Source organism: Falco biarmicus, chromosome 4, assembly GCF_023638135.1.
Source record: "Falco biarmicus isolate bFalBia1 chromosome 4, bFalBia1.pri, whole genome shotgun sequence".
In the NCBI taxonomy this organism is placed as follows: Eukaryota; Metazoa; Chordata; class Aves; order Falconiformes; family Falconidae; genus Falco; species Falco biarmicus.
In genome coordinates, this window is record NC_079291.1 from 109,024,080 (window position 1) to 109,037,130 (window position 13,051).

A 13,051-nucleotide genomic window follows, 5' to 3' on the forward strand; every position below is an offset into this window, starting at 1 on the left:
GAGATGGAGGGCAGAGTTAAGATTGAGCACAAATCACTGCATGACTTCTGGGTTCTTGTGTTTTATATTATACTGACCTAATTAATTGTACATGGAAAATATGTATCAGAGGCTTTCTCCTGGTCTTGTATTTGACAAAATTACTTCAGCTGTTTGCTCACTCCTGGCATTATTAGCCACACCAAATCGCTTTTGAGATAGTAACATTTTATGCTTAGTTTTTATGCAGTCCAACAAACTCACATCTGACCAAACATCCCAGTCAGACAGGCATGTAGCAAGTACAAGAGCCAGGTTTTTAGAACTGGACCAGCAGATGTGCCCAATCTCTGTGGGGCATCTAACGGCATATGGAGTCCCACAAGCAGCAGAGACACCTCCCTGAATCCCGATCAGAATTTGGATCGGACATGGGAACAAACGCCCTTACACTCACAAATGGTACTCTGCAGGGTATTCATTTGCCAGAAAGTATAAAGACCTGAGACAGCCTAAAATTAAGGCCATCCTGAAGTTCTTCCACAGTGTGATGGGATATTTATGTATTGCTAGCAATGAATTAGTAAGAGGATCCTACTTACTGAACGCGCAACATTTCCTTTCATATTTAAGACCCCCTTGGCACCTTCCTAGGCAAGAATTAACCATGTGATACTTAGCTTATAAAAATGGACAGTCTGAGGTAGGATGTTAGCAAGTAACACAAATGCTATTTTGGCAATTTTCATATTTAAAAAGGTTAGGCTTGATGTCACTTCATTTTCTAACTGAGCAAATCCGAACAAGCTGGATCTGCTTTTACAATCTGTGTCTTACACAGAGAGACTGAATATATTATTGATTCCATGAATATGCTTATCTTCTAAGTTTACCTCTTGTTAATTTACAGAGCGTGCTGAAGCACACAGGCCTTTTGAGGCTCAGAGGAACAATCCCTCAGACACAGAGCACCCCCTCCCATTTCTAAATGCCGAGTGCCAGCGACATACCAAGCACACCGGGAGCATGGCCCTGGTAGCCAGGTGCCAACCCAAAGGCTTTTCTGAGGGTTTACTAAAATTTTCCAGTCTAATTTATGGTTTCCTGGGAAGAGTGTTTCCAGTAGGTTTGCTTTTCTCCATGTCCTCTATGGGACAGCACAAGCAGCCGAGCTTCTGACTGGCAGGTCAAGTTCATTATCTTTTTACTGGTATCCTCTCAAAAAAACCCGACAAACCCCAAACCCTCCAAAATCAAGCAGACATGAAAGAGAAGCTAGTCCCTTCACAAGCTATTATTCCTCAGTTAGCTTATCTAACAAGACTGTAAGCCACCGAACAAGATACAGCTTTGCCATTTGGGAACTGAGGCACTTCCTTGTAATCTGTAAAAGAAGGAAGGAAAGTAATCACACTTAAAACGGCTCGCGCCTCTTTAGCAAGGCTGCACGGGTCCCACGAACTCAGGAATTTCTACCTGAAATCGCTTTCAAACGGATTCTAGTTCTACTAACCACTGCTGTTTCACTTTGGCTGTCCTCTCTGTGAAATGCTTAATAAGCTTTTATTGTCTGCTGATACATTAATGAGTTTTGAGCATCTCACTTTACATTTTATTTTGCATGTAAGAAACAAGTTCACTTGCTGTATTTATCAATGTAACCCCTGCCAAATATTTGGGCTGCCTCAAATACTACCATGCAGGTTGCCTCAGCAAGATGTTACATTTCTTTCCACAAAGAGCAAACTGATCTTCAGCAAATACATTCTGAGCAAATAGTATACTGAAGAAAAAAAATATCCTAATGCAAAATACTGATGGAGTCATTGGAAGAGAAGCTCGGCCTCTTCAAAAAGCAGCTGAAGCCTTTTCTGTGAACTCACGATCCTCCCTAGGGCTGGAAATGAGTCCTTCGTGCTTCACTCACTTCAACAGCCCTTCATTGGGGGTATGTCCACAGCAAAAGTAACAGGTTTGATAACTTGTTTCTACCTAAAATGAGAACGAATATGAGAATTGCCGGATGAACCTCTGCGTTTCTGGGCTTCATCCTTCCCCCACACCCCTTCTCCCTATGTTGCCAAGCCGGCGGTAAGAGGCAGAAGAGGGGGAGAAGTCGGGACATCCACCCTGAGCTTTGGAGCTCCATCCAAGAAGCTCCAGCCCCTCACGCCAAGGAGGCCACAGAGAGCCCCGAGACCCCGGGTGCCCACCTCCCTGCTTTGCTGCATCAGGCATGGCCAAGCGCCATGGCTGCTGGCACATGCCAGCGAGGGCTGGTGCCACAAGAAAGGGCTTGTGCTCCACCGGCAGCAGAAAGCGCCTCTCTGGGAAACGTGGCTAGTGGGAAACTCGCAAAGTTTAAGAGGTAGAAAAACGAGGAAAAAAAATGAAGGAGTCATCGAGAGGATGGGAGGAGAAAAGCACGCATTCACCTTCCTATCTTCTTCCTGCACTGTCTCCCCGTTTCCCTTTCCTATTCCCGGTTTTCCCAAGCGCTCCCACCGGGCACGCCCTTGGGACGATAAGGGGACCCCCACCCCAGCAGCTTGCCCAGGCGCACCCCGGCGGGCAGCGGTCCGGCCCCGACGGCGGGGGCTGCCGAGGGGGGGCCCTGCGGCGGGCACAGCGCCAGGACCCCCCGGTGCCGCTCCGCCACTGAACACCGCGGCCCAGCAGCGGCGGGGGTCGCCCTGCACCCCCACGGGGCTGCGCGGAGCGGGGTCCCCGCACGGCTGCCCTGCCCCACCCGCGGGCCGGAGCTCCCCGGGGCCGCACACCACCCCGCTCACACCCCCCCACCCCCCCGGCGCCGCGGGGACGGGCTGGCGGCGCCCACCGCGGCCGCGGAAGGGGGCCAGGGACCGCGAGGACGCGCCCCCCCCCCCCCAGCCGCCAGCCCCCCGGAGCGGGCAGCCGCGGCGCCTCAGCGCGCAGCCCCGGCGGCGGCAGCGCGGCGCGGCCGGGGCGGGGGAGCGGCGGGCGGGCGGCTCCGGCTCCGGCGCGGGAGCGGGCAGGGCCGCCGGGAGCCGCCGCAGGGCCGGGCGGGCTGCGGGGGCTGCGGGGCGGGCTGCGGGGCTCCCATGCCCGGCTGCGAGCTCGGCGGGGGCGCGGGCGCTGCCAGGCGACGGGCTGACCCGGCTGCGGCGCTGGCGGGGCGGGACAGCGCCCGTGCGGCAGCGGCGGCGGGGCTCCGGGCGGCGGCGGCTGGGCAGTCCCCGCCGGCGCTGCCCTCGCTCGGCAGCGGGGAACCGCGCGGCAGCAATGGCGGCGCGGGCCGGGAACCGCTGCGCGCCGCTCCTGCGCTCGCCTGGGCGGCCGCGGCTCTAGGAGGGGAAGCGGCGGGCGCGCAGGGGGGCCGGTTTCCGGCGGGTTATTTATTTCTTCCCTCTCGCTTAAGTTCCCAGCGGAGCGGGCTGGCCGGCACCTGCGCCTCCCACCTGCTCGGCGAAGGGTGAGAGGTGCGGGGAGGCCATGGAGAGCCCAGCGGAGAACCCCAGCAAGGCGGCGGAGTATCTGAAGGAGCTGAACAAGATTATCGAGACGCAGCAGGAGCTGCTGGAGAAACAGAAGCGGCGGATAGACGAGCTGGAGCAGCAAGTGGCCAAGTTGTACCACGAAAATGCCTGCCTCCAGGACGAGCATCACCGGCACCTGGCCACATGCAGGCTCCAGCAGGGCGGGCCCCCCGCCTACCCGGGGGTGCTGAGCGCCATCCAGGAGAACGCGAAGCATGAAAAGTAAGTGCTGCCCGCGTCCGTGTGCCCCCTTCCCCCAGGCGGCTTCTCCTGTGGCGGGGCTTCCCTTCGTCTTTCGCCTCCTGCCTTCGGTTCCCAGAGCCGCCCCGGGTGCGAGCTCTGGGCAGCGGCGGGACTCCCTGCTCGGGAGCGAGTGCCGGTCCCCTCGGGGGGCAGCTGGCCGCTGCGGGGGGGATGCCCCCAGCCCCTGCCCCCCAGCCCGCCCGGGTGCCGGTGCCTCACCGCTTTTCCAGCAGGGATCCCGCGGAGAGCGGGCCCGGGGTGGGGGGTGCCGAGCCGCGGCAGCACGGCCGGGGCTCCCTAGGGCAGGCTTCGCCGCCCGCCGTGCTCGCGGCTTTCCCTGCGCTCCGGGACCCGGGCAGCCCTCACCGCCCGGGGCGGTGGTGGTAGGGGGATGCTCCGGGCGCGCCACCCTCCCGGCGCAGCAGCATCAGTGGGGCGTTAGGAGGAGTGGGGCGAGCTCTGCCCTTCTCTGCCGGGCCTGCACCCCGCCGTGGGAAGCCCGGGATGGCGCTGCCACCCCCCCACCCCCCTCGGCCGTGGGGCTGCCGAGGCCCCTCGGCGGTGCGGGGAGCCGCGCTCCCGCCGCTAACGAAAGTGACCCGGCGAGGGGTCAGTAAACATTGGCAGCTGGCCACCGCGCGGGCTGGCTCGGCCGGGTGGCAGCTCGCCCGTCTCTGGGCCGCGTCCGCTCCCAGCCCTCGCGTCTCTTCCCAGCCTCCCTAAGCTGTAATTAATCGTGCGCTTCTTTACCGCGCGCGGAAAGCCGCTTAATTGCGCGCGATCCTGAAGGAGCAGGAATTCAGGAATAGCAGTAACTACAGTCGGGGCGCTTACCCGACGTGCTGCTGCTTACGGGAAAGTATTTAAGATTTAGTTTTCCTTGAGCCGAGTGGGAAGAGCGTGCATCGTACCGAGAGCCCGCTTAGCCGCTGTGGCACCGCGCAGGGGGCCGTTCGCAGCCCCGCGGTACAAACGCACACGCGGCTGCACCGGCGGTTCGTGCCGCCGCGGGGAGCCGGGCGCGCCCGGTTGCATAAGGGGCTGTGCGGGACGCTCCGCCACGCCGGGCCAGCGGGCAGCGGGGGCTCCGCGGCTGCCGGCCCAGCCCCCCCGCGCAGCCGGCCCGCCCGCCCCGCCGAGGGGTGCGAGGGGGGAGACGCCCCGCTTCGGGCGCTGCCGTCGGGGTTCCGCTGTGGCGGGGGGCAGCGGGACAGCCCGCCCCCCCGCCCCCCCTTCCCGGCCTGGCTGCATCGCCCTTTCCGCGGCGCTGGGGGTGGCGGAGGGGGCTGCCCCGGGGGGTTGCCGGCACCGTGGCGTCCCCCCCAGGGTGGGGGCAAGAGCGGCTGCTGCCTGGTCCTGCGGCTGCGGCGCGCTGAGGGCGCGTTGGCTCGGGGGTCGGGCCGGGGGCTGCGCACGGGGACGGGGCGTCGGTCACTCGGGGCCCCCTTTGCCGGCCCCGGCTCCCCAGCGCCTCGCACCCGTGCGGGGGGGCAGCAGCGCTCCCTGCCCGGCTCCCTTCCTGCTGTCGGAGCGTTAACGCTTCGGGGCTTTTTGGCGATGCCGGGGTTCTCATTTCAGGCTTTTTTTTTTTTTTTTTAATTAACAAAGATGTCTCTATGAAAACTAAGCAAATAGCTCTTTAAACATGGAGAGCATATGCTGTCATTTAACAATCAATCCCAGAAGGCGAAAGAGCTATTTCCAGAAAGTATGGGCTATTTACACGATTCCTACCCTGTGCATCTGTGTCCAGTGCCCGAGGATTTTTTGTGTGGCAGTGCTGCTAGCACAAGGCGTCCGCTCGGCTATCTTGTCCCATTTGTCTCTTGCAAACGACATTACCAGAAATTGTACAAATGGCTTGCCTTGTTCGATAATATTTCCTCTGCTCCAGCCCATGACTCGTTTGCAGCGCTCTCTTTGGGCAGGCAGCTCGGGGGACTCGGAGGCTTTTAAGTCTCTTAAGTGGATTTGAGGCTGGAATCAGAATTAATCTGGGATATTTATGGCAGTGTTGTGTTGCTCTGAGGCACAGCCTGTGGGGCTTAGTGGGGAAACGGGGAGAGAGCCCGCTTGGCGAGGCTGGCCCTGGCCTGGGCCCTCTGCCCATGTACTGTCTGTGGTGAGTCAGGTTTTCAGGGCCACCTTCATCTGAGGCATGCTGCCTCCCCAGCCGTCCTGTGTCCGGCGGTGTCGTCCCCCTCCTTTTGCAGGGAGCGAGCCCCTTCTTTCCTCCAGGATACCCTGTCTTGCTGTGTGTGTGTGTGGGGGTCCCACCTGTGGGCTCCCCAGCTGGGGAGGTGGGGGGCTGTGGCTGCTGGGGCTCCTGCTGACCGGGGGCAGGGGCACCAAGCCACCCACAGGACCATTTTACTGTCATACAAAACATGGAGGAAGTCTCCAGCTGGGAAAATAGAAAATACTCTTGTTTTGAAGTCTTGTCGCAGTCTCACAGTTATCTTGGCTTTCTGAGAACCAGACCATGGGTTCTGGGTGTCTGCGGCTTCGTGTTGAGAAGCTCCATCTCAGTTTCCCCAGAATTAGATGTCACATGCTCCTTGTGTATCTTTGCGTGGGGAATAAGAATCCCTTGCTGCTGAAGTTCAGTATTGGGTGTCAGTGATGCTTGTTTTGGGGATCTCCGGTGTTAGGAGGGAGGCAGCTTGTGAGGTGGTGTGTCCCACCTGTGCCCCCTGCCCCCAGTCACAGACCTCCCTCCTCTTCCAGAGGCAGCAGAGCTGCTTCGTGCGCTGGTACCAGTGGCAGTCAGTGCTCTCCCGTACCCTCCAGCACTTCAAAGGTAAAATGACTTGAACACTTTTTAAAGGAAACTGGGCTTCTCTTAGTCAAATACATCAAGAAATCAGTACTTACAGGAAGTAATCTATAGTGCTTGTACCTTGAGACTGGAACAGTTTTTTTTTCTAAACTGCTTAGACTCCTGTCTGCAGCAGTTCAGCCTCTGTAAAGTGGATACGGATCACTGACGCTGTAGTGTCAGGATGGCTGTTACCTATTACCAGGTGGTGGTCAGCTTGTGTGATACAAAAGGAAGCATGGAAATCTTATACAAGATAATATGCCTATAATTGCGTCTTACACAAAAAATAAAAGATTTGAAAAAACCCAAACACAACAACAAAAAACCAACCACAAGTCCTCAGCCTTTTCAGTTTGTCCAATGGGAAGAATATATAGCTGAAGACTGCTGAAAAAAATTGGAAAAGCTGGCATATCTGTAGAAATTCTTTAGCTGGATCTCTTGTGGGTTGGGGAACTGTTAATGAGCGCTGTAGTAGACTTCTGGAAGAAAAAACCCACCCATCCAGTAAGGTAAAAATACTCTGGTTTGTGTCCTTCCAAAAACCAGACCAGAGTAGAAGGAAAGTTTCTTTTGTGTAGGTTGCCCTCTGAGGGAGGGGAGAGCAGAGGGATGGATTAGCAGGTGCAGATGTGCTCTTCAACCTGCCAGGAGGGTACACCACAAAAGGTTTGGGTGCTGCTTCACTTTTGTAGTAGTTTGTTGAGTGCAAATCAACCTGAAAATCCCCAACTTGGAATTGAGGATAATTAGTTGATTACAGGGCTTTGTTACATGTAGTGAATCAGCATGTCAAAGATAACAATAGGTATTTAACTCATTAAGTTGCAGAAGACTAATTTTCAGTAATCAATTTCATTTAACATTTGAGAAAACAGAAAGTACTTCTACAACTCAGACCCTTAGTGGGAGGAAGATGTGTTCAATCCATCCATTTTGGTAATCCACTTTTTGGTGCAGATACATAAAAAGAAACGTGCTGGAGCATCTCACATCTATGCAAGTACAGTTTTGTCTAGCTCTGAAAATTCAGCACTGGCACGTTACCAGCTTAGGGAGTGATATTTGTACTTAACCTAATCAAGTTAAAAACCATGCTGCTTTTCCACTGAGAGTGCCTGCTAAGAGTTCGAGCAGGAGGTAGGGAATAATTGTCTGCTGAGATAGAACAATCTTAGAGGGCTGTTATTTGCAACTCAGTCTAAATCCTGCACCTGGCCTGACTGATTTATTTTTAAATGAATCTAGGACTGGCTTTGTTCTCTGGGGAAAACGGTCACGACTCAGAGCTTGAAGAAGTCCTCACTGTGTTTAGAAGATACACCTCAGCTGAGACTGAGGGTAGTAGTAGTGCGGTTTAGGAAGTGGAAGTTGTTGCTCTGGTGATATGTGTGGAGGCTTCTTTATGGGTTACATAAAATGAGATTGTGGCTTTGTGTGTCACTCTTGGCACTGAATGTCCCCTTGCACACGGTCTTAGCAGGGACCCCAAGGTTGCACTGGTGCTACTGCAGCATGCTGCGTGTTCTGTCACTCCTGTAGCAGGCAGGGACGGTGTAATTCTGAAGTTGGGCAGAATGTGAACTGCCATCCTCAAATAACTTAAAACATTCTGTTTTCAGTCTGTAACTGGAGCAGCATGAATACTGAGCTATGAGAATAAGGATTTCACACTGAAGGGAGTGCTTTTGCTTTTGAAGCACTCATTTCAGCATCATTAGTGTGATTTGTACATCAGCAGATGAGCGAGCATCTCTTAGAACAGGCATTTGTTGTTCTGGCAGGCAGTAGGAAATCAATAGTGTGAGGATGTGTCATAAGACATGAACTTGCTAACTAAACCTAACTAAATTATTTTGGATCTCAGTTGAAATATTGACAAATTCTTGTACAAATATCTTCTAGATGTTAAGCTAAATAACACATAAAGACAAATTAATTTGAAAACTGATGTACTGTATTATTAATAAAAAAAAAAGGGGGGGCGGGCAGGTGGGTGGGCAGCGGTGGCGCCAGAAAGCACAGTGATAACAAAATAGTGTTCTGGTATCAAGAAAGTTCCTGGGAAATCAGAGGAGAGAGGAAAAACACGGTCCATAAAGAAAACAGCAAAAATACATGCTATTTTGGGAGAGAAAAACCAATGCAGCAGAAAGTAACCGATTTATACACAGTGTGTTTAAAGATGGTTTAAAAACCTGAAATGAAGTAAATCTGTCCCATTTAAAGCAGACCAGACCTGTGGAATAAGTACTCAGTGGATCTGAAATCCTTCTGTAATGAAGCCTTTTATTCTGCTGACCCAGAACACAACTTTTGCACTTCCTAACTTTGGAGTTCTTGTGTTCTGAACTGAAGAATCAAGTACGTTTTCATGCTAGTTAGTGCTTTGGTCTTCCTGATGAATTTACTGTCCAGGAAATTGGAATGCACTTCCAAAGATCTGCTCGTGGAAAATCTCTGGCAATGGTTATGGATCCTAGGTCCTCAGCAAGCAAATGAGAGCTGCTGTAATTGCTGTGAGTCTGAATGTCTGAAGATGCTCTTCCCTTTCCTCCAAAAAAACCCTCACGCCAAAGTGAGCCTGTGTGTGATGCTCTGTACCATATATGCGTGTAGTTCACCTCTCGAGAGGTGTGTGAGGAAGACCTGAGCCTCAGTCTGCTGGTTAGTACCAGAAAACAGCTGTGGGTTCAGTGTGATCGCCTGTGAGAAACAGCGATACTCAAACTGGAGCAGCCGTGGCCGTAAGTTCTGCTGGGAAGCTAGGAGGTCTGGAGCAGTGTGCTGTTATAAGGCCGTGGCTTTGGGGTCAATCCTGAACGTTACTGTGGTCGTAAATATAGTAATTCCTGCTTGTCGAGAAGGTACGGTTTAACATTTTAAAGTAAATTAGAGGGGTGGCACTGAAGGACTACGTAGAAACGGGTTAGGGTGAGCAAGAGCAGACCTGTTCTTTGTAAATGTGCCAAGCACGGTGCTTGTGGAGAGCTCGGCTTCCTGCTGAGTGAGGGATGTGAAACTTCATCCTTACCCACCTAAATAACGGCCCTTAGGGAGAATGTGAGGTACAGACATACACAGCTCTGAACCTGACTGGCATTATTGTTGGCCTGGTTATTTGCATGGGAAGACAAATCTTCATCAGTGCTTCGGGATGGTGTCTTCTAGCAAAAAATAAAGTGCAGCTTTTTTGTAAACCTGAAGCAAAATACAGCATCCTCAAAGTAGTATCTGTAGGAAGTATTTACTCAATGGCAGGTCGCAGAAGCTATGTGGAAAAACCCAAGGTATTTCAAGGTGTTTTCTTACAGCATACTGATGGGGAGTAAATTATTAAAATTAAAATAGTAAATTATTAAATGCTTCTTGAAAGTAGCATCTTAAAAAGTTTAATTCAGTTTTTTACACCCAGTAAAACTAGGTGGCTTTTATCCATGTGCTGGTCAGTGATGCTAAACAGGAACTGTGGTGCAGGGTTTGCAGTTGCATGCCTGACCATGGCCCTGAGGTGCTGAGTTTCCTCACAGAGCGGTTGCAGAGGTGCATGGCTTCCTCTGGGACCTTCTTAAGGTATGGGGCTGGTTGGGAACAGCCAGAGTTTCCTCCGTGCTTCTGATTTTGGTACTATTTAATTTTGTGGGCCCCTGGGTGGTACAGCTGAGCAGACCTGCAAAGCGGCGCAGCACAGTGAATTTCCCCTGAGTTTATGGCTCATTTGGGATTACAATCCCGAATTTGGGAAGAGTTGCCTATAGAGTAGGCAGCCTATACACAGATGGGTTGTTTGTTACTTAGAGCCACCTTCCGTCTGAGGGCTCCTGCCTCCTTCGTGCAGGTGACAAGGAGGTCATCTCATGCTGTTCACCAAGGTGGTGTGTGGGAAGCTTCTTAGGTAAGTGGATTTTGTAGGCCAGAAGTACTTCCTGATATGCAGCCCACACTTGCATTACTCTAATGTGATCCTATCGTTCCTACTCAAACCTCCTCTATTCCATTAATTCCACCTTTTTTGTGGTTTGCAGCCTGCAGACAACTTTTAGGCTGTTCTTGCCAGTGCTCCTGTCTTTCGTCTTTGCTCAGCGAGCCTGTGAATGAGGTTGTTGTAATTTCATTCTGCCCCTATCCTTGCTTAATTGTACTATTCTTCTCAGCAGAATTGTTGTATTAGAAATTTGGACAATCTGAGCAGGCTTTGGTACCGTAGAACAATGTGATTTGAGGAGATAGTATGCGATGGTGCATTCTGCTGGATTTTAGGTCTTTGGTAGCTGGCCCTGCTGTGGGCTGCTTTTTTTTTTCCTTCCTCTTCCTTTACTAGGGGGCTCCTCTGTAGATTTTTCATGGTAGTTCTTTGAAATGCCAGAGTTCTCAGCTGCTGTAGTTTACTGTGTTACAGTGGAAGAAGTGCCGGTTTGCGCTAGCTAGAAACCTGGACGAGAACTGTCACCCTTGTGTGGCCATTACCATGGTGTTGTGATTAAGGGCAGAAGGAGGAGTAAGGTATGTCCCTTTGGTCCCACCTGGTGACCTGTTTGCCCCTGGCAAAACTAAGCACTGACAATGATTGCGATTATACAGATGGGCAAGTCCATGTTAAAATTATCAGTCTTCTCCTAATGGGTTGTTCAGAGATTTAGGTGAAAAAATATTGCATTAAGTGTCATGCTTGAGACGCACAAGGTTTTATAAATCCTGGGTTCCTTTGGTGCGATATACAAACTTGTTTGGGTTTAATGATGTTATTTGTATGATAAGTGTAAGGTAAAACTAATAATGTTGCTGCAGAGTGCCCAAAATATTTTGAAAGGGTCAACACTGTAAAGCAGACCAGCTTTCACAGCAGCATCTGAAAACATGAATCTTGCTTTCTTTGAACAGCTGGGTCTGAAATGCCTTGTTGTTTCTCAAAGGCTGTGGTGCTGGCTGGGGCCCAAGCCCCGCCATCCCGAGGCAGCGGCACTCCGGTGCTGGCAGCTTCGCTCCATCTGCCGGCACATCCCTCCATGGCTCACGGTGCTGCCGGGTTCTGCGCGCGCCGTGTCGGATCTGCTTCTGAACAGCAGCGCCTGTACCGCTTCTGCCTCTCTCCAAAGCGTTAGAAAAGCTACTGTGAATGTAGCTGAAGGCTTGTCATGAGTTCAGGTTTGCTTTATTTTTCCTTCTAGTGTCTTAAAGTGCAGAGGCAAACTTTCTGCTCAAATAGTACCATTTTAAAATATACACAGGAGAGAAATGACTCTGCTGTGAGGTGTCTGTGCGGACTGAGTCTTGCAGCTGTGCTAGGTAAGGAAAGTACAGCTGCTGAGTAGCTCTCCATAGTGATGGATTGAAACATAATACATGTTATTTGCATGTTACTAAGATCGCTAGTCAGACTTCCCTAACGAGCATTGGTAGAGACAACAACATACATGTAAATACATCCTTTACTGCACCATGGTAATTCAGATTTACTGTGTGGAAAGAGCACTTTATTCTGAATAACTGGGCAAATAAAGCCGAGGAAGGAGGGTGGGGAAACAATCATATCCTCTCTCATAATTTAAGATGCAGCTGGGAGTTGTCATTTGTCAGAGTTTCTCCCATCTTTGCTAGATTTCTGCTAGCTGAAAATAACTGTGGGTGGTGTGGACCACTGGTACTTCGAAGCTTTTAATTGCTTTTTTTTGGGCATTGGAGCACGTAGCTATCAGGTAAACAGTCTGAAGTGCTGTTGATCAGCCAAGCTTGCCAACAGTAAGCACTTTTCCCAGGCTGTGGGGGCTGGTTGTGTCCATCTCTGCAAATTGATTTCTGCCCTGAGAGTTTAGCTGACATGTGGGGCGGTCAGAGGGTACCTGATAGCTGTGCTGGAAGGGAGCCGCTGGGAGGGTCTTGGCCTGGAACACTTCCAAAAAACTTCAGCCTAACGAAGTCCCTTCCCTAAAGGATGTGAACCACCATCTTGTGGACATAGTTTCACAAACATGTTTTCAAGGAAGAGAAGAACTTGACCATTTATTTTTTTCAGGGGGTATGTGTCTTTGGGTTTCGTGTGTGGTGTTTTTTTTTTTTTTTTTTCCTAGCCACCTCTACCAGTTTTCTGTCCACTTGAACAACACTTTACTGTGAAAATGGCTTCTTAGTCCTGCAGCTTCATTTCTGCAACTGTGCCCCTTTGCGTTCTTTTATTTGATTTATCTAAAATTTAGGTGTAAACTTGAGTAGCAGAAGGTCTGTGTGTGTTGACACGAGTACTGATCAAGGTGGAATAATGACCCACTTCTTGAACTTTGTACTAATGCGCATTTGTACTAGCACTTAAAACAATTTGAGGATCATATGTGGAGTCTCTAAAATATCATATTTCCACATTGGCAGCCTCTGGAACTTGCTGTACTATTTTTGCTGGGTGGATGGAGCTGTGTAGCACTTCTAACAGTCATCAACAAGTTCTCCTAATGCTGCCATAGTAAACAAATCCCTGTGGAATTTCCTGGCTGCCAGT

At 51.6% G+C, this 13,051-nt stretch overlaps 1 protein-coding gene across 7 annotated transcripts in view; it reads left to right on the forward strand.

Annotated features, from left to right (window-relative positions):
• Positions 1 to 3,453: 3,453 nt before the first annotated feature.
• Positions 3,454 to 13,051, forward strand: part of IQSEC1 (IQ motif and Sec7 domain ArfGEF 1) — a 348,442-nt gene continuing 338,844 nt past the window's right edge. For all 7 annotated transcript variants that reach the window (XM_056336363.1, XM_056336364.1, XM_056336366.1 and 4 more), the window contains exon 1: positions 3,454 to 3,719. In XM_056336363.1, coding sequence (XP_056192338.1) covers positions 3,454 to 3,719 — 266 coding nt within the window. The remainder of the gene's footprint in view (positions 3,720 to 13,051) is intronic.